Source organism: Pleurodeles waltl, chromosome 9 (genome assembly GCF_031143425.1).
Source record: "Pleurodeles waltl isolate 20211129_DDA chromosome 9, aPleWal1.hap1.20221129, whole genome shotgun sequence".
Classification (NCBI taxonomy): Eukaryota; Metazoa; Chordata; class Amphibia; order Caudata; family Salamandridae; genus Pleurodeles; species Pleurodeles waltl.
Window position 1 is genome coordinate 453,366,824 of NC_090448.1, and position 20,221 is coordinate 453,387,044.

Here is a 20,221-nt window from a genome sequence, read left to right on the forward strand (position 1 = left end):
ATTAGAGAAAAAAAGCATTGGCAAAACCAATAGGTCTGGCCTTGGGAAGTGTACTTCTTTTTGCATGCACATGCAATAGAAATCTGGAATTTACAGGTAAGAAAAGTAAAAATGTGGCCATCTAAAAGCAGCAGTCACATGTTGGAAAACAAAGTGAGTTAAAAAATGCAATGTTTTTCAGGCGACAATGCACATGGGATCAGGCAAAACTGAGTCACTTGCAGTGCAAAAGAGCCAAACCTTGAAGTGGGCTGCCATATTTCCTCACATTTGTGCTGTGGTGGTGGAAGCAAAATGTGAATGACATATAAACAGACCAATCGATGAAGAGGAGACGGAAAGGCTTTCAGTGTATGCATGTGTTTTTATCATGATTTTCATTTAAAACATGAGGCAGGCAAGACAGCCTAAGCTGTCTATGGACCAGACATAAGACAGGCAGGTGGACAGACAGAGAGAGTCGGGTGGACAGACAGACAAAGAGATAGATAGATAGATAGATAGATAGATAGATAGATAGATAGATAGATAGATAGATCGATCGATCACAGGGAAGGATTGCTGCATTGCACTTTTAATGGCTGCCATTATGTCTGCCACATCCCTGCTTAATTTTTCCTCGAGTACGTCTAGCAGGATAGAAAGCACAGAAACGAAAGTCGTGCCTTGGCCTACATAGACCACTTAGCAGAGTCCTGGAAATGCAGTTTGTTCGAATGCTCGCCCCACACTTAATGAATTATTTATTCCTTCCGAAGTGTGTCAAGCCAAGCAGAACCTAATCACTGCAACAATATGCCCAAGGTGAAAGTCGATTTTTTCCACATTCTTTGCATACTGTATTCCGAATAATTTACACAGTGATAAAAGAAAGATGAGTTCAGATATATTTACATTCAAAACAGCCGCAGAATATTTTAATCTACATAGTAATGAAACAAAGATATATGATTGCTATTCAGTCTTAAGAGGGCAGCAATTCCTATAAAAATGTGTATTTCTTTTACTTTTGCCTTACAACTGTGAAACTGCTCAGTAGGTTGGAAACGTCAGAGAGATTTGTAAGGGTCGTGACTTCCCTGGCTAAGGTTATGGCACCAAAGCATGTCCAACCCTTGGGTTCCAGGCCAGATGGGTACTATTTTCCCACTGGCTCAGTGAATTAAGGATTGCCACATCGTTTGATATGATCTGCAGGTCATAAGTTCACATTTTTGAACTCAGTGTTCCATCCTCATAATGTCACTATGTTGATTACCAATACACCAGACAATAGCAACACAGTTATTTACTGTATTCACAAATAGCAGAAATGCAGTATGGACCACTGTATAAAAGCAATTTACTATTAGCAGAACTGCTAGTGCAGATCATGCACACTTCATGAGACCACAGATTGCATTCTTCAAATGTCTTTGTGGGAAGATTTTAAAACACACAACAACCGTTGCGCATTATGTGAAAAAACAATGGTGTAGCATAGTGTGTTGGATGCCACTGTATGTCAACTAGGACACAGGAGAAATGCTTTAATAAAAGCACTCTGTATGGGCTGTTTGCACATCTAAGGTACAAAAATCCAACCATGCCTGTCACTGTCAGCTTGAACATTCAAACAGTAATCAGCAAGATGGCAGACCTTCTCCCCAAAAACAGTATTGCACTTCCATTGGCTAATTAAGTATGCACAACCACTTTTTGATTGGTTCTGCAAGTAATGAAGTGTATTATTTTTGGGCCTCACAGAATGATAATATGTTCACAGTTCTGGCTCTTGCTTTTTGTGGTCTTCACTGCAGTGTCCACCATTCCTGACCAATAGTTTGGCCCTCAGATTGTCTCACATCAGTGATTGATTTGTGGGTGTGCTAGCAAATGTTGCGCCCCAGTACTCATTTTTGGGGACCGGCGTTCATTTTTCATCATTGGGCGTCGCCCTAGAGGAGAGTGAAGGGCAGAAAGGGAAAAAGGAAGAGAAATATAGGAAACCGTGTGCTGCTGCCTTTTGGCTAGATTTGCGCAATACAAGTACCAGATATAAATACAAGAGTACATACATACAGTAATAAAGCAGCAAAGCAGAGATTAAAAAGCAACCAAAAGTGTGAGCTGGAGAAAGGGAGTGTAGGGTGGTCCAAGAAAGAGGAATAACGTGGAATCAAGTTTAAGAAACCTTGGTATTTGGCAACCACAGCATTCGGCAGTGCTCTGCAACAGATGCCCAAAAATACTTAGAGTTCCTGCACTATCTTCACAAATTAAGCACTGGCTGGTGCTCTAGAGACTTAGTAACATTATATCAACATTCCCGAAAGGAACTTGTTCCTACACCCTAATCTGTACTTAAAAATAAGGGCACAAGAAATTACATTTCTTTTATCCTGGATGAATTCTTTGCGAGCTGAGACGGGATGCTATTCTTAAACAATATTCCTTTCTGTGGGCTGCACATTAATTGAATAGAAAGCCCGGTATGCTTGATTGAGACAATTATTTCAGTGAAATAACTATTTTATCCTATTCTAATAGCGGCCTCCCTTACATTTTGTGCTGGCATCGTTCCACGTGTTTGACCACCTGGAAACTGTGGACCAAAGACATTATGAGTGTTAGCTATTGGTTGCTTTCCAGTGAAAACAATGTTACAGTCTGCTTGTGCTCGCCACTGACCATGTAAGCACGCTGTTCCACCAAATTCTTCCACTCATGTGATCTAGGAACCCTAAAAGAGGTCAGCGGCGGCGCCTTCTGTAGACTCTTGGCAAACAAATGCAGATCATGTATTTGAGGCCAGCGCGCCAGTGGGCCCTAATGAACCGTTCCAAGAGATGATGATGTAATTTCATGCATAACAGTTTGAAACCGACCAATAAAGTTAAAAGGAACAGGTGCAACTTGTCAAATTACAGCAACCCCGCGGTGCCGCCATTATCGCTTTACCCACTGGCATGCAAAATGGCCGATGCAGCTGCTCCTGCAGGCCCCGTGATAGGAGAAGGCCAAAAAAGGAAGGCACGGGAGAGAGATTAGGTTCCAAAATGTAAAGGGGAGCAGAAAAGTGAGGATCCGTGGATAAATGTGTAAATGTGAGACGTACATGACACAGACCAGCGAGCAGTCAACAAGTGGTGGGAAAGGCCACACCGCCGGTGGTGGAAACTTTCCAGGATTTGAAATAACTTGTTTATAGAGTGAGAGATAACAAGGTCATCACACAATCTCTTATACTGTTCTTAGAACAAACGTGGAAGCGTGTCGTTCTATTCAATAGAAAATGTAAGCAATAAGACCAATGACTTACATGTACGAATTAACATTTGGGGTCAGATTTACCAACATTTTGTTCCGGGTTAGCATCACAAAAGTGGTACAAACCGGCACAAAATGTTCTTTAGAGATTTACTTTCCAATAAAAAACTTTTGCCCTGGGAAACTGCCTGACAGTAACACAAATCAGTGCTTTAAACTGCTTTGCTTTATTTTGCATCAATAAATTGTTCTATGGGTTGTACATTAGGGGTGGGCGACGAGCTCTGTGAAGTTGGAGGAGCTAACAGAATTTTTGGCACTGCATGCTCAGCTTGGAGTGTGGCGTTTGGCCAAAAACTCCGAAAGCCCTGGGGAGGAGCTCACCGCACTAGTTGTGCTACAAAGCGCAAGTGCTGATTGCTCTGTGTGGCCAATAGCTAGTCTGCAGCCTAGCTATGGACCACACAGCGCAAGCGCAGGTAATCTGCTCTTGCTCTATATGGCCCACAACTGGGCTTGCACAACTTATTCTGCTGGTCAGCATGGACCTGCTACTGAGGGGCTGTACCATTTCTGGATCCAGGCCTTCCTCCTTTCACTATCCTCAGCAGCCCGGGGCCAGAGGGAGGCAGAGAGCCCGGCCGCTAGCAATGGGGACCCCGGAAGGTGGACCCAGGTCCAGCAGGTAGGACCCTTGTTTGCATTCTCTTCTGTGTTTACACGGTGGCTGGCACTGGGCCTGGACAGTATTTGCATATGGGGGGGGGGGTACTCTGTGCTGCTGAGTGGTAGTCCGGCAGCCCACGCCAGATAGAGATGTGTGGGGCCTGAGAGAGTGCCTTAGCGCCTAGTGGCAAGCAAGGCTAGGCATTTTGTGATAATACCAGGCTGATGGTAGTGAGCTGGTTTGCTGCTGACTAGTGCTGGGCCCTCAAGAAAGGGTGGTCTAAGGCTGTGTGTAAGTGCAGAGGGAGCGATTGCAAGGCTGGTATGAGACAGGGGTGTGCTTGGCCCTCCATAGCAAGTTTGTGAAGGAGAGCAGTTGGTGAAAGGAAATGTGCAGGGGAGCCTTGCGCCCGATCTCAGAAGTGCTAGGCAGGGTTGGGTCGCCTGACCCTCAGAGATTGGGCACATAAGCCAGGGTGGTAGCCAGTCCAGGTGGCACTCCGTCGCATGTGGAACTCCACAGAATTCCACGGAGTTTTTAACCAACTCCGCAGAATTCCGTCAAGTAGAACTCCGTGAGCTTCACCTGGGCCTATTGTACATGGCAGTTCCCATGCAATCACTCGTGTTTTGATGCAAATATGTATCTACTAACTATAGCAGACATGGATTTGTGCCAACAAATAACACTTCTTTGAAACAGGTGGTAAAAAGGAGGAATGTTTTTATTTGTCCAAACCATTCCAGCTTTGCACGTGTGCAGCAGTGCACAGCACACATCCATAATGGGAAACGCTTTAAAGGCAGCCTAGGGATAGGTTTTTGTGTTTGAAGGGTACCTTTCCAGTTCAAAACCTTTGTGAGATATCATGCAGCAAAATGGTTCAAAGGTGAGTGCAAGGCGCTAGGCAGCCTGATTGTGCACCAGTGCTAGGGGTGAGAACAGGTGTGCCACATCTTAGTAGACACAGCACTATCCTGCTCTCTCTGTCATGCAACATAGTACAGCAACTTCAGCTGTAGAGACGCGTTGCACGACAACTTTGGAAACCGGTCACTTGGGTGATTCATGGTATAGATAAAAGTTACAACCAAACTTTTTCAATCTATTCTTCAGTTATGTCACTATGAAATTTCATAAACTAAAAAATATATAGCAGATAACTACTGACAGGCACAAGATATTCCGTAACTGGAACATCTTTTGATACTGCTGTTAAATCATGTACCAAATATCATGTTAGATGCTTTTGTGTCCCTTTATTCCTTCTGGTATCCCATTCATGCCCCTTCTTCTCTTCCACAGAGCCTTGAAGTGCCATACAGGCAACATAGCACTACAACAACCAACAATGCATCTCACAACCACTATTAATCCAGCTGCAAACCACCTTTTATCAGAGGAGCACATGGATGTTTCCGTGCTGCTCTCGTGTGAAAAATCATAAAGCATTACCCACACCAAAAAGAACCTCGAAAGCAAACGTGGGAAGGCTTTGGGACTAACACCTGTGATTAATCCTATTGAACCTCTAATCGAACATGCAACACAAACCTTCTCCCTCAGAACTCCTACAATGCAATACAAACTACCCTGCTTCTTTTAATTTGATCCTGGCATGAGGTGGTGGCAAATGCCTCAGAGACCCATGACTGTCAACTTTAGTAGAAATATTTCTTCATTATCAAGCCTCTCCTACAAATAGTGATGGCCTTCTTGAGAAAAGCTCACAAGCAGCCTCCCTGTTTCACTTCTGCGATAGCTGAATTGGAAACTGATTATCACAAAGAAGCATTCTTGCGTCACCGGTTGACCTGGCAAACTATTCCTCTTTGTCTCCATGTAAGCCTTCATACGTAAATAAAGGCACTCTACCACAATGTTGAGAATATATTATTGTCCTGCCAAAATAATGATGGGCAAAATATTGAAAAGGTAAATATGTGTAGGAAAGTATAAGTTTACTCTACATAACTCTACATAGATATACCTCCAAGATATAGCTATATATTAAAGGAATGTAAATAACATACATGTACCTTGATGACATAGATATATCTTCTAGGATTGTAAAAGGCAAGTTAAAAAAGAGTAAATTCACACTTACCTACAAATACTTAACTTCAAGATAAAGTGGTAATGGATATTTTGGCCATGATGTTTTGTACAGTCGACATGTTTCTCCTTAATATTCTGACATCTCACTGTGAAAGAATCAACTCTTCGCGAGTTACTAATATCTCTTTCTCTCTCCTTTCCATTTACTCTCTATATCCATTAGTATCTCCCCACAAACTGTTGGAAGGGAGAAGTTTGCACACCTCAGCCTTTGGTGCGGAGTAGAGGAAATAGCCTATTTGTACATCACAAAGAAGTGCACCAAACTTTAATGGAACTCTAACACTGCTGCACCGCTCCTATAAATTCACTACCCCAAGATGCAGATAATGTATTTTAGGGAATAGAAATGTGACTGTTGAGTTATACATCTGTGGAAATTTGGATAGTCAATCAGCTTTTTCAAATAAAGGGCTAAACAAGTAGCCACTTCCCCTCTCCCTAAACAGTACCTACGAAAAGTATTTATGTGATTAAGGAATTGTGAAGGTGGAGAAATGGGAAAGAATAGGAGAAACTATCCACCTTAGATGTTGCAGGCAGACAGTAAATATGATCTTTAGGCCGACAACCTCTTATCTCAAGAGAAAATCTGCCAGAAGGGTTTAAACCCCCTCTTTCAATGCATACCTATGTGAGATAGGTGGGATAAGGAAATATGTACATTTGATATCCAGTAACTCTGTATGGTGATTTAGTCTGCACTTACATCATTGCTAAAAATCCCTAAGCATTGGATCTTAAACACTAGAAGAAAAAACAATATGGCCAGGTCACACCTTTCAGTAAAATTAGAACCTGGGTCTTTGCGACCCACAATTAAGAAAGTATATCTTACACTGCATCGCCTCCGCCTGGGTTTGGGAATGCACTATTTTAAATAGCAGGGATAGCTATTGCTGTGAAAGGGTTGTGTTGCAAAGACAAATATGCAGATGAGAAAAAATACAAGTTTGTAAAGAAATATTGAAAAGAGTACAACTATGCTCCCCTGTGGGCTTTCTGCCTTTTAGTAGACACTATAATTAATTTTAGTGGTTGCTTTTGGATCCATCTATGACTAAATATGTCAGGAATGCCTCCCTAACGAACACCTGTCAATCCCAAAACAAAGGACTATATTATTGCTAACCACTGAGGGGATTCCAATAGTAGCCACCGCAGCTGACGAGAGGAAGTGCCCTGGTTTGCAGACTGACAAGGCGGCTGCCCCAGCCTTGAAGCACATGGCTGTCTCTGCCCTGCTCTTCTGAGAAGCACGCGGTTCAGTTCAAGTGCAAACCCATCAAGTATTTTGTAAGTGCCACAATTGTAGTGGCTTGCCTAGGGTGCTCAGGACCATGCTGCAAGCAGCAGAGCCTTATTGGGTAGTAAAATACAGTCCCTATGAAGGCTCAGTGGGTCCCGTTGCCACCTTCTGCACTAACAACAGCTAGGCCCCTGACCAGTTGTCTCACTCTCAGCTAGGCCACAGCACTGGACAAAGGAAATACCCAAATATGGGCTATGAATTGGCCAAACAGAGCTTGTTTTTTCTTTTCTGCTGCATTCTGTCCTTAAATGCTCTAGTCACCTCCACTGTTCATGGAGAACTGAAGCATCTTAGAGGGCAGCGCACACCATGAATGGAAGCATGCTGCTTTCACTTCTTAGTTTGCTCTGAAAAATTAATCAGTTGGCTACTGTTAAACTTTATAGCAATGACGACTTTGTGATTTAATAGGTGCACACACCAGCCCAGACTTGTTTAAATGTTCTAGCAATTCAGAAACTAAATACAATTGGTAACAAATCACACATTTGTGACAAAAATACTGGCAAATATATTAGTGACTAGCTTGTTCTTTACATTTATTTATAACCTTGGAGTCTTTTAAAAAGCTGTGACCCACAGTTGGGGTTTATGCTACATATAGTAAATTTTTTACAATTATCGGTAAAAAAAAGTAGTAGGTTAAAGAATCACCTTTTCCCCACTGACTACTATGAGCAGATAATACACTACTATGGCGGTCATTCCAACCCTGGCGGTCCGAGACCGCCAGGGTTGGGGACCGCGGGAGCACCGCCAACAGGCTGGCGGTGCTCCCATGGGCATTCTGACCGCGGTGGTACAGCCGCGGTCAGAAACGGAAAACCGGCGGTGTACCGCCGGTTTTCCGCTGCCCTGGGGAATCCTCCATGGCGGCGCAGCTTGCTGCGCCGCCATGGGGATTCCGACACCCACACCGCCATCCTGTTCCTGGCGGTTTCGGCCGCCAGGAACAGGATGGCGGTATGGGGTGTCGTGGGGCCCCCTAACAGGGCCCCACAAAGATTTTCAGTGTCTGCCATGCAGACACTGAAAATCGCGACGGGTGCTACTGCACCCGTCGCACCCCTTCCACTCCGCCGGCTCCATTCGGAGCAGGCATCCTCATGGAAGGGTGTTTCCCGCTGGGCTGGCGGGCGGCCTTCTGGTGGTCGCCCACCAGCCCAGCGGGAAACCCACAATAACCGCGGCGGTCTTCTGACCGCGCAGCGGTATTCTGGCGGCTCCCGCCGGCCCTGCGGTTACCGCGGCCGGCGGGAGTCAGATTGACCCCCTATATGTAGTGAATTCCTGACAAGTTATAGCAAGAGCTGAAGCCAATACATAGATTAACTAACACCAACCTGCACATCTTCAACCACACCAAAGCCTCAGGACAACAAATAGTTGGTTAAGTTCAGAGTGTGTGCTATTGAAAAAACAATAATACAACTCAGACTGTATCTTGCAAGATAAGCAAAATTTCCTGATATTTCCAAGAGGTGGCTAAAGTTTTAAAACTTTGCCGTCAACGCTAGGAAAATGTGTCAAACTTCTCAGTTGGCAAAATTTACGAAATATGTTTATTTACTTATTTATTTGAAGAACTTGAAATGCATGAGAGTTTTCACCCCAAAAATATATTGTGAGAAAATAGATCTTCACTCCTGTTCATTTTAAACTTCACAAATGGTAGGCTTTTCACAATCATTGGGAGGTTTAAGTTACTAAGGAAAAACCCTTGTAACTTCCCAGCCACACATTACTTAATATATGAAATTTGATCAAGAGAATAATAATAGTTCTACTGTACTCAGGCAGGTCTCTAAATCCCACTAGAGGATGGCCAAGCAAGTTCAAAACCTGCCCGTTTCTTGTCAGATTTTGACACTGACGATTTATCTGCTTGCAAACAACCTACAGAAAATAGGACACCAGACCACCTATTGTTTATCACAGCCCCTGGCAGAAGAAACCCAGCCAGTAATGACTTTATATAACTGCAGATCTGGTTCCAACAGGAAGTGAATATGCATAACTTGAATGGCCTTTAATTAGTAGCTAACATCTGAGAATCCACCTCGCTTCCTTAAAGGTTGCATGTAACAATTATTTTACACATGGAAACAACTCCCCTAATAGTCCAATGATAGCTCTTCAGTGTGATTTTACATTGCTGTGCTAATTGAATGCCTTGCATCTAAGTTTTGATTAAATAAAGTTTTGATTAAATAAAATTGGTAAAACAAATACACTTGACAAAACGCCATGCCATAAACAATGATGATGCCAAGAGTACAATGTGCTATTTATTACCTTTGTTGAGGAAGGGGAGTTGCATTGCGATGAGTCTCCACCCCCTCCACAATTAATACTGTCAATAAATAGCACAGTTATGAAGCCATAGCATCTGTCTACAACCTGGTATTGTGAAATATGTGTTTCATCATCATGAATTCAGCCTCCAAACTAAAGTGCAAACCTTTCAGAGCTTATGTTGGCAGAGTTATTAGGATTAGGCAGGTTGGAGGACCAAATTATGTGGCAGTAGTGTGTAAATTATGTAGCAAAAAAAAGGCAAATTCTGTGACACATTCTCAGGCAGTAATATTTTCATCTATTTGAACCAGACACGTTTGTGAAATGTGCAATGTATTCAGATTATCCAGAAAATTATGAGGCAAATGGAGTAAATCCATGACCATGAGGTAAACACTGTAGACACAGAATTGCATAATTTCACTGGCCCGTACCATTCTCCATTGCTTTAGCAACAATTTATTCACAAGAGGAAAACAATTCCCAAACTTTCTGATTACAAACAAGGCCCATTGTTAGCTGCACTTTAAAACAAAAACAGTTTTTTCAAGCTAACATGTAAAATAAAAAAAACAAGAACTTGTAATCGGTAATATACTCTTAACTACCACCTCGGAGCTCTGGTGACATTTACAAACCACCCAGTCTTTGACCTTGTGATCTATGATGTCACTAGAACTCCTTGATGGAGTTAAAGTACCATATTAAATAGCTATCGTTATTTATCCAAGAAAGAGAGAGTGAAAGAGATAGATAGATAGATAGATAGATAGATAGATAGATAGATAGATAGATAGATAGATAGATAGATAGATAGATAGACAGATAGATAGACAGATAGATAGACAGACCTGCAGAATTTTCAGTTTGAATAACCTGTAGCTATTTTTACATACAGACCAATCAAAAAGCCGCATTCAAGCTTATATTTGCTATGAAAGGCAAGTACTTCATCTTGCTTCCCACTGACTCTCCTTTGTGCCTCTCTCTCCATCCATTAGAAAACTGCATTGAGTGTGTTTCAACCTGAAAAAAACTTGAATTGTGGTGGACTGCTAAAATAAATAAATCATAGCCTGCTTTCATAGAATTAGCATCCCAGCCATTCTGCGCGGTACAGTTTACGTTCGTGATTTTAGCACATGTTTCTATGGTTACTTTTCCAAGGTCAGGCCACACAAGGCTGAGCTCCGACTCAGGAAGACAACAGCAGCTGCGAAGCAACCTTTGTGGAATTAAATAATTGATACAAGTTAAAAGTACCCTGATTTTAAAAGAAGAAATGGAGGGGAGGAGGGTTGGGGAGTCGTGCCTCCTCTTGACATTTGATTCACGTTCCTGAAAATATCACACAAAGGAAAATACATTTTATTTCCGCCCGATGGCTATATAACTACAGATACTTTATTTCACAATAATGTTGACTTCCGAGCAGGAAGTCCCCGCTTAGAAATGTCAGGGACTGCCACAAAAGTGCTTCCTTTTTTATATTAACGCCATGAAAAACAGTCACGTGCTTCGTAGCGTTCAGCTACATTGAACAAAATGGACGCCTTCGCCGGTAGGGATCATAAAGCATTAGCGAATCAGCCGCCATGCGTCTGCAGAGCTGTAAGGTGATATTAAGAGGAGTGTGCGAGGCACAATTGATTGGAACTAATTGAGGACTGGGATGCTCTGAAGGAAGCACATTAGTCATTTAGCGGCCGTGCTAATATTGCGCCGCGTTTCCTGCGGTTTCATTAGCAGCACATTGCTTCGATGCCCTAATCATATGCTCAGTCACATCACAATCAGCGCACTAAGCACTGCCAAGCTGTTCCTCCCCGCCTAAAGCTGAGTAGGTGTCTGCTCTACGAGGAGCCTCAATTATTGACTTATTTTATGCCTAATCTAATAAGCAATGTTTATTGTTGAGTAGCCGAGAGCCATGACAGGACGGTACCCTGAGGATTAGTTGTACAACTGATGATCGTTAGTACATAGGGTATGCATTCCACTAGCTAGTACTCCTTAAATACATATTTGGTCCATATCAAAATACCAGCCTGAAATCCTTTTGGGGTATGTGAAAATAATCGTTAACATGTATACTAAAATTGGAAATGCTTTGTTATATGTGCAGGTGCCAAGGAGAAGCGCCCTTCTTCAACCCTCCTCTTCATTGAGGAGGTAGAGTGGTGCCACCTCCTCGAACAGCGATTCCCGACAGCATCTAGGCCATGCAGTCTAATGGCCAGAAGAGCAGGCAAGCAGGGTGATCCCCAGCATCACCTCAGTGGTGTAACATAAAATGGCGGTACCATCCTGCAGAATGTGATGAGGTGCCCCGAGTCTCCTCCATCGTAGAGATATTTATTGGTGTTTGACTGAGTAGGGCCCCCCTTGAAGGGTAAGGGGCTACTTAAGGGTTGGGGACCCTCTGCACTGCAGGGGCCTTCAAAATGACCCTGCAATACCCAGCATCCCTACAACATTCCATGCCAGTGTTGGATGCCCTTCAGCCAGGGATGCCTTCCTGACAAGGGTGATGGTAGGTAATGTGCGGTGTCATCCCCGATCTGGCTTGCTACATCTATCATTTTCCAACGACCAAGCTCCTAATCTGTCACAGAGACGGAGCAGCATGCCAACAGAGAGACAGGGCATTGATGCTGCAAGGCAGGCTTCTCAACATTAAAGGTGGCAGTAGGCCACCATGCCCCCTACCCCCGATCTGTGGGACCCCTGTTCTAAATCTCGGCCATTATGGCAGAGATTTGGGGTCAGACTGCCCTTTGTGAAAACGAGCAGAACAAAAATGGCACAAAACAGTACGGGCTTTGTGCTGTGTATCGATGAGCACCCTTTACCGAAGGGCTCACAATAGAAAAAGGCACACAAAAAAGCTTACAATAGGCTAAAATAACTTTATTTTTTGTAAAGTATAAAAGCCTCATTTAAATCCCGATAGAGATAGCCACAAGGTAAACTGGGATCTTTCTGACTGCAGTCGAGTGGCCGGTGTGGTGATCTCCACCAAGGCACTGAGCATTATTGAGCAGGTGGCATGTTCGATATTCCCACTCAATAAGGTATTTTGTTCTACAAGAACAAATTCCTGAATCTATAGTTTGTTCTTACAAAACAAAATAACAGTGGCCTTGACACACGATGAGCTTTCTCATAGGCACAGGGGTCACTGTGCAATTTCTCCTTTCAGATCCACTAGGTCTCACCTGGCAGTCCCGGGTAGAGAAAATAAGTGACAGCTGCCCTGCCTTAAATAGGGTGGGGTTACCATTATAGTCTCCTGATGACCCTGTGGCTAACAGGCTTCTAGGTTTAAGGTTTACAACAGAAGAGCTAGATGAGAATCTACTGTCACAAACCCAGCAGCTCCACTACTTCTAAGTGGGACAAGGCAACAGTAAATTTGGGGATTTAAGGAATCCCCTTTTTTATGGCAGAAGCACTGTCAAACCCTAAATGTCTCTCTAAGTGTCTCCCTCATGCCCCCTCAGATACTAGGGGCTTGAGCAAGAAGATTTGTACCTCCCAAAAAAAGAGATTGGGCTAAATCAGACTGCGATGTCTTTGTGTCTGCCATGTGTCTGTGTTGCACAAGTATAGAGAGATAATGTTTGCTATGCTTTTGGTTTTAGCTGAATATTTTTTATGTCTCGTGTCTTGCCCATCGCTTTGCAGTGCTTTTGAACGAGGTCTATAAATCATCCTCAATTTCTTTTCATGTTTCCTGACCACAGGGTTCCGAAGAAGCATAATGCCTGGCGTAAACCACTTCAATACCTCAACATCGGGGATTGTAAGTGCTATATAAGTGCAATACAACACAATGCAGTTATGAATCAACACTTATCTTCTCATTTTGATGACACTTTTCCCCCTAAACATGTTAGGATCCACTACAGCCTTGAAAGGTCCCCCAATCACTCCTGTTTTAAAAAAATGTTGGCGCTCAAGTTAGAAATCAGACATGTCCACTAAAAATCACTCAAGTTAAAGAGGCAAAAACTACCTTATAAAGAATGAAGCTGCAGCTGAAGTACCTGCGGAAACCCCGTCCGGCCCCACTAAACTCTGGTTGTTCAGTGAGGAGCCCGCCACGGGTTCACAGCTGTGGTTCTGCCCTGAGGTTGTTTGTATGTGCTGGCACCCCCTTCCGCCGTCTGTCGTTGGTGCTTCCGTCTGAAAAAAATACAGGTAAGACACTTAATTTCAAATGCCATCACATTCTGGAAACAATATAAGCACAGCACAGTTAGAAGTCGGAAACAGAGGCAGACCCAGATACCGAAAAATCAAGACATTACTCATTAGGTCTTTGCCTCTGAAAGGCCAGGGGATTGGTATTGAGTCAGTCATGTCAGGATATCACAATATGTGAAAAACCTATCCTAGCACACAGACCTTTCAAACCATACTGGGTATTATCTTGGTGTTCCTGTGAGTTATTACACCTCTGGTCAGGTGCAAGGCAAAACACTGGCAAAAAATAAAAACCATAAAAATCTTAAATGCTCCAAACCATGAACACCTATTAGTACAAGTAATCCACACTTTATCAGTTGGATCCACACAGTTTTTGTACCAGGCTGCAGGGCAATATTTACCCATCAATGGGCCAAAGCAACCATCACTGATAAATCCCTTCTCTTCTGGTACTTACAAAGATTCCCACCTTCCACAATTGGGAGGTTCCTATCTGCACTATGCCAGGAGGTAACCAATGTCCACCAGCAGAGCAGCTTTTGCCCTTCAGAGTTTTCAAGAAAACCCCTGATTCCAGTTTCAGTCCCAGGAGGTCACATGATCCCCAGGAAGCCATGCCTCTTCAGTGGTGTAGCCATGCATTATCTACGCAAAAAGATTTCTTCCTCTGAGATCTATGCAGAAACCTACACCATTAATCTATGCAGATTCATTTAAGTTTTTAGCATCTTCATTAATTCCATTGTTTGACAACTCTTGCTTACGTCAGGCCCTAGGGGAACACTCCAAACCTATCCCTGCAGTTCTAGCTCTAAAGAAATAAAAGCCTGTGCTGCAAGTACGGGTTCCAGTAGCCAACTAGATTACCAATATACCTTGCCACCTACATCGGCCACATTTCCACACTCCACAGGACTTTGAGAAGATTCCTGCCTCCAAGATAAATATAGATCCCACTTCCCAAACCATGCAGATGACTTCAATTTTCAGAGATCTCCCATTTCCAACATTTGTGTGATCCTCCAAGTACCATGCCGGATGTAATGTATGCCCCGCATCAAATCAGCTCTTGCTATCCAAAAAGATAATGAAATCCATGCTTTATGTTCTGATCCTATGAGGCCACATGATCCACAGAAAACCATAGCTCCTACTGAGACAAGTTCTTTCTCTTAGGCTAGTGTAATGATTACTGTCTTTGAGATCCATGGAGAAATTTCCCGCAACCCAAGACACAAAGTAAGGTTTTCAGATACCTCCCCGTTCCACCGTTCACCAGTTCTGGCTCTGCACCAGGCCCAGCAAAGAACTCATGACCCCCATCCTAGTAGTTCTACTTTTCTATAGATGCCAAGAAAAGTCACACTTTAAATTTCGGGAGCATGCAGAATTCCTGGAAAGCTATTCTCCTTCTGAGGCCACGTTGACCCGTCATTACTCTTGCCTATTGACATGTGTCTATAGTTGGAAATCCATGTCTGACTGGGACACCTATCCTTTTGGCCCTTGTATATTCACAGATGCTGTCACTGCACATATGTGTGGATATTCAAACATGTACTTAGATATATGATTGTCACAACAACAGGATGATAGGCCTAACTTAGACCTCTGTTGGTCCTTATGTAGCATGTAACTTGATGAAGCTAATTTTGTCCAAATTATATCTACAGAATAATACTTACTACGACTGAATTGAAAATATCATACATAAAAGAGATGTGATGAATAAGTCTTGTTTCCAGCCCTTTCTTTGTGCTGGATTCCACTTGAGCACTGACTTCTCATAGAGGCTCACTCACTACTGGGGCACCCTCAGTACTATGCTGTATTGTTTTGTGCAACACCATAATTTATTGAAAGACAAGGAAATGGAATGTTTTTATACACAAGAAATAGATTAAACAAATATATTTATTTTGTTGTCCTTCGGAGTGATCCATCCACAGTATGTTTTCATTATATTGAACAACGCTTATTAAAGGGAACCTCAGCCTCTTCAAGGGACAAGGTACATTGGATACTGGGTACTGTTTACAAACAAGTATAGAAACTTAAACTAAGTGAAGTGAATACTTGGAAATTGTGTGTTTTTTCTGACATAAACACATGGACCCATATGGAATAAGGGTGAGCCCTGTTATGCTTGTCGAGGTATGGTCACAGGTGATGACATGAACCCTGTTGGGATCACATTGCCCTCTTCAGGTCTGAGTCCCATATATTTGTGTTTATTAGCAACAGCAAATAATTTGAGCAGGAGAGGAGCTGGTGAGCCACACACACACACACACACATACATATACAACTACCCATCTACATGCATACTCACGCACACCCCTGCCCATTCACAAGTGTGAACACATACACCTACAAGCACGCACACACACACACACCCATTCACAGCATGCACCCACAGATACACATACATTCATATATACATACATTCATGCACACATTAAAAAAAATAACTGATGGGCTGCAGCAGTGGTCTTGGCCTCCGAGGTTCCTGGAGCACTGGGACTGCCACCTATTCTCCTGGTCGAACCTAAGGTCAGCCAGTGAGAGGAGATACGTCCTCACAGAGTGCAATGGGGGTCAATAAGGTGCTGACCCCACCCCACTCTGTAATGAGGTGCATAGGATTGACCCTCGGCCCATGGTACTTCAGGGCTTAAAACTCGATCACCCAGGTCCAAGATTATCAGTGACACTCCCACTTGTCATGAGAGGGAGGTCCTCCAAGCGCTTCACTGGGCTGAGGAAGTTACGCCCACAGGGCTGTGACATCTTGAGCCTTGGAAAATCCAGCTCAGGCAGCGAGGCGCCTGCACATTTAGCACATGTATATCGCTGGCTGTCTGATCTGAACATAAAGAATCTCCAACAGGCTGGCTTTCGCTTAGCCTGACAGACGCTGTTCTTGTCGACCAAAAGGTGGCAGGGGAGTGGGCCACTTCACCCGTTAAAATGGGCCACTGCCTGTGTAAATAGTAGGAAGTTCAGTCCTGACTGCGAGGCCGGTGCATCTGTCTCACTGCGCGTCAGCAGTTACTGTCAATGAACATATGTGCATGATTTGAGAAAGATAAACTTGCCAACAAATCCAACTTGCCACATATTTCTGCTGCGGTCTCCACAAACACTGAAACCCATGCATCATTGTCTGTAAAGTGACCTGTCTTTTGTGGGATCCTTAATCGTCCCAGAATCAGCGACAATCGTTATTCTGAGAGCAGATCTTTGAACGCCTGCAGGCATTAATCATCGTTTCATTCATATTTGGGGCCGGCATTTCGCAGAAGCCTTGCCTCTCTTGAGACTGACGGGACGCCATGAGGTGCTGGTTTCGCCGCAACGCCATCTTGAAATTTAACCTTATTGACTCTTTCAAGTCATGGCTGCCAAGCCAATGAAGCCTCAAGGGGCACATAATTCTGCCTGTCAAGCAAATTATGACAAATAATGAGAGAGACTTCGGTTTCCTTGAAAACATCCTTTGCACTCAAGGTCACCAAAAGCTTAGAGAAACGTGGCATTTTCGGCACTTATAGACACAACATACACATTAGAAATCAAATACAATATCCGCAATTCACAATCATGGAGGGTGTGGAAGACAGGAAACGAGCTGATGCCCAGAAAACCTTTTTAGTGATTTGGCATACCTGTCAACATTTTAAGGGGCATAGATTAGATTTTCAATTCTGCCACGAGGGTTCCATTTTTTTTTTAACCCAAGTATGACAGCATTGTATTAGAACAACTTTGTTCAAAGTTCATCTTTTAAACAGCGATTCAGGTGCGACAGCATGTTTAACAAAACAGCGTTGTTTTTTTATGGACAGGCTCTGTTGCACTGTTTGCCCAACGGTGAAATTATTTTTCCCTTAAGAGACAGAGAGCTCATTGAGATGAATGCACCTGACTTAACCAAACTGTTGCTCGGGAGGTCATGACTTCGAATCGAAAAGCCCCCACCTCTATCCTTCCGAAGGTCAGGTAAATTAAGTACCAAAAATTGGGGATCAATAGAAACCTGTTTTGTACAGTGTAGGAAGAAATATAAAATAGCAAGCTTATATTCTTATATGAAGATTGTTCAGAGACACAGGTGCCACTAACTGTTGCAGTAAGGCTGGTAAAGAAGGGAGGCTGGTGGGTGAGCAGATGTAAGACCACCCCCCCCCCCCCCCCAAACCACCCCCCATGGCACATCAAACCTTGCAGAATGCAGCAGCACAGCTGCTTTTGAACATTCCGAAATTTAGCTCTGTCTCCCAAAGCATTCTTGGCCTTCACTGGTTGCCCATCACTGAAAGGATTACATTTCAGGCCCTCTGGTGGCTCATGAGGTGCTTCACAAGGCTGGACCTCAATATTTTCAACACATTTTTCACAGACATGTGCCCAATCGAGCACTCTGTTCCATCGCAGCCACGTTGGTAGCCATCCCAAGAATTAGTAAAGCAAGATGGGGAGCCCGGAGCTGTTCTCACTCTACCTGCAAACTATAGAACTCAATGCCCCTCCATCTAAGATCTCAACCCAATTTGATTCAACTTAGGAAAATGCTTAAGACCTCGTTCTTTTAATCTCTCACCAATTAAGATCACCCTTGATGGGTTCTCTTGAGGATGCTAGCGCCTAGACTCTGTTTGGCAATTGTGCACTTTATAAGCTCTTCTACTTACTTTTTGAACTTTACAAAGTGCTTAATGCTTCACTTCTGCCCTTTCTATGAATTGCAAGCGCCAAGTGTTACTATTATCCAATTTAATGGTACCCAATTTACCAACAATGGAAGGATGGACTCTTCAGTTGGCCTAGCTGAGATTTGACCTGCAGATCGCAGGAAACGTTAGCAATGAAAGAGTTCCTTATCTATCCATATTGGTGGCATAATGATGCCACAGTTCACCACATGATGGATTGGTGCATCACACGTTGGGATGGTGTGTTAAACAGTGGCAGGGTGCAGTTGCTCACAAGAAGCAGGCAACTTTGATTTTGCTACAAATTAAAATATTATCTGTGTGATCACAAAAAGCACATATTCTATACCCTTTGGTCTTTGTGCTCATTTTGTTGATTGAATATGAAGTATTAATACCTAATTGTGGGAGAGAGAGCGTGTAGGACCACTGTGTAACACAGCATCACAAAGCTGATCACACCATTAGAGCTTTCCACATTGAAAAAGGTGGATTAGATATGTTTTCCACCCATAGCTCCTCCAAATGTTGTTAATTACTGTTAAATACAGTAAAATCGCTAAAGGGTGAATCTGTTTGCCCAAAATCACACAATTTTGTTTCAATAGATCAGCTGCAATAAGAACTCATGTTTTCGAGTTCCAATGCTGAAAATGAAGTCACGTCTCTTCCTTTGACTGGTGCATATCAAATCGAAGAAAAACCCAATCTCATGCATAAAAGATTACAAATGTCTAATTTATAGGTCACTATGACTACAAAGGGTTGCTATTTAACCCCAGACTGCATTATAATTCCTGTGATATAATCAAACAGATAAATGACCCGACGTAACTGGTTATTTGTACCTTACTATTATTAAGCTGCAACCTCAACTTTTTTGGGGTACAGGTTGGTGTCACATCTTTTCATTTGATATTATTAGGGTCACTGGTGGCCATGTGATGTCATTTCTATTCTCCTTTGCTTTTGGTGAGTTAGCATCACTGTAAGGTGCGTGGCATGGGGTGTGAAGTGTTTTAGTTGCTGAAGATTCATCTAATCACTACTGTGAAAAATCTACTATGACATAGTGAATTACCAAATTGGTATGCACTTTTGGGATTCTTAAATCAATAGGTATTTGGGCTCTTTGGAAAAATAACATTCAGACCTTGAATCAAACAGAAAGCAAGACTTTCACCCAAAACACTGCCCAATGGTTGCATACTTATGGTTTATTTGTAATAGACCTGAGCTGCTGGTGATGTTATGGTACCAGAATATACTCTGATAGAAATATTGTGGACTAAACAAATATTGTCAGTGTTGGCATTAATCAAACAACTGCATCTAGTGGGACACAGTCCCTGCCGGCAGTATTCTGACATACAACTGTCTGTGCTTTCTGGCTGTGACTCTGAGTAGAACCTAAATGAGGTTTGAACTGGGACTCATCCCTCTACAACATTCAATAGCCACCAGGGCCCAGCGTTTATGGCTGTCTGTTTTAAAATTTCAGAAGTAGGAAATGCAAATGATGGACACTTCCGGAAAGAAAAACATACAATTAGTACCACGGGGGTGGGGGGCCTGCACAGATGATCTTTGACATAACACTAAAAATTGATTCCTTATAGTCCCAAGGGGGTTCCTCTGTTCAAAGCAAGC

At 43.1% G+C, this 20,221-nt stretch overlaps 1 protein-coding gene across 3 annotated transcripts in view; it reads right to left on the minus strand.

Annotated features, from left to right (window-relative positions):
• Positions 1-20,221, minus strand: part of KIF26A (kinesin family member 26A) — a 212,394-nt gene that overhangs the window by 79,286 nt on the left and 112,887 nt on the right. For all 3 annotated transcript variants that reach the window (XM_069207259.1, XM_069207257.1, XM_069207258.1), the window contains exon 4: positions 13,663-13,832. In XM_069207259.1, the coding sequence (XP_069063360.1) occupies positions 13,663-13,832 (170 nt within the window). The remainder of the gene's footprint in view (positions 1-13,662; positions 13,833-20,221) is intronic.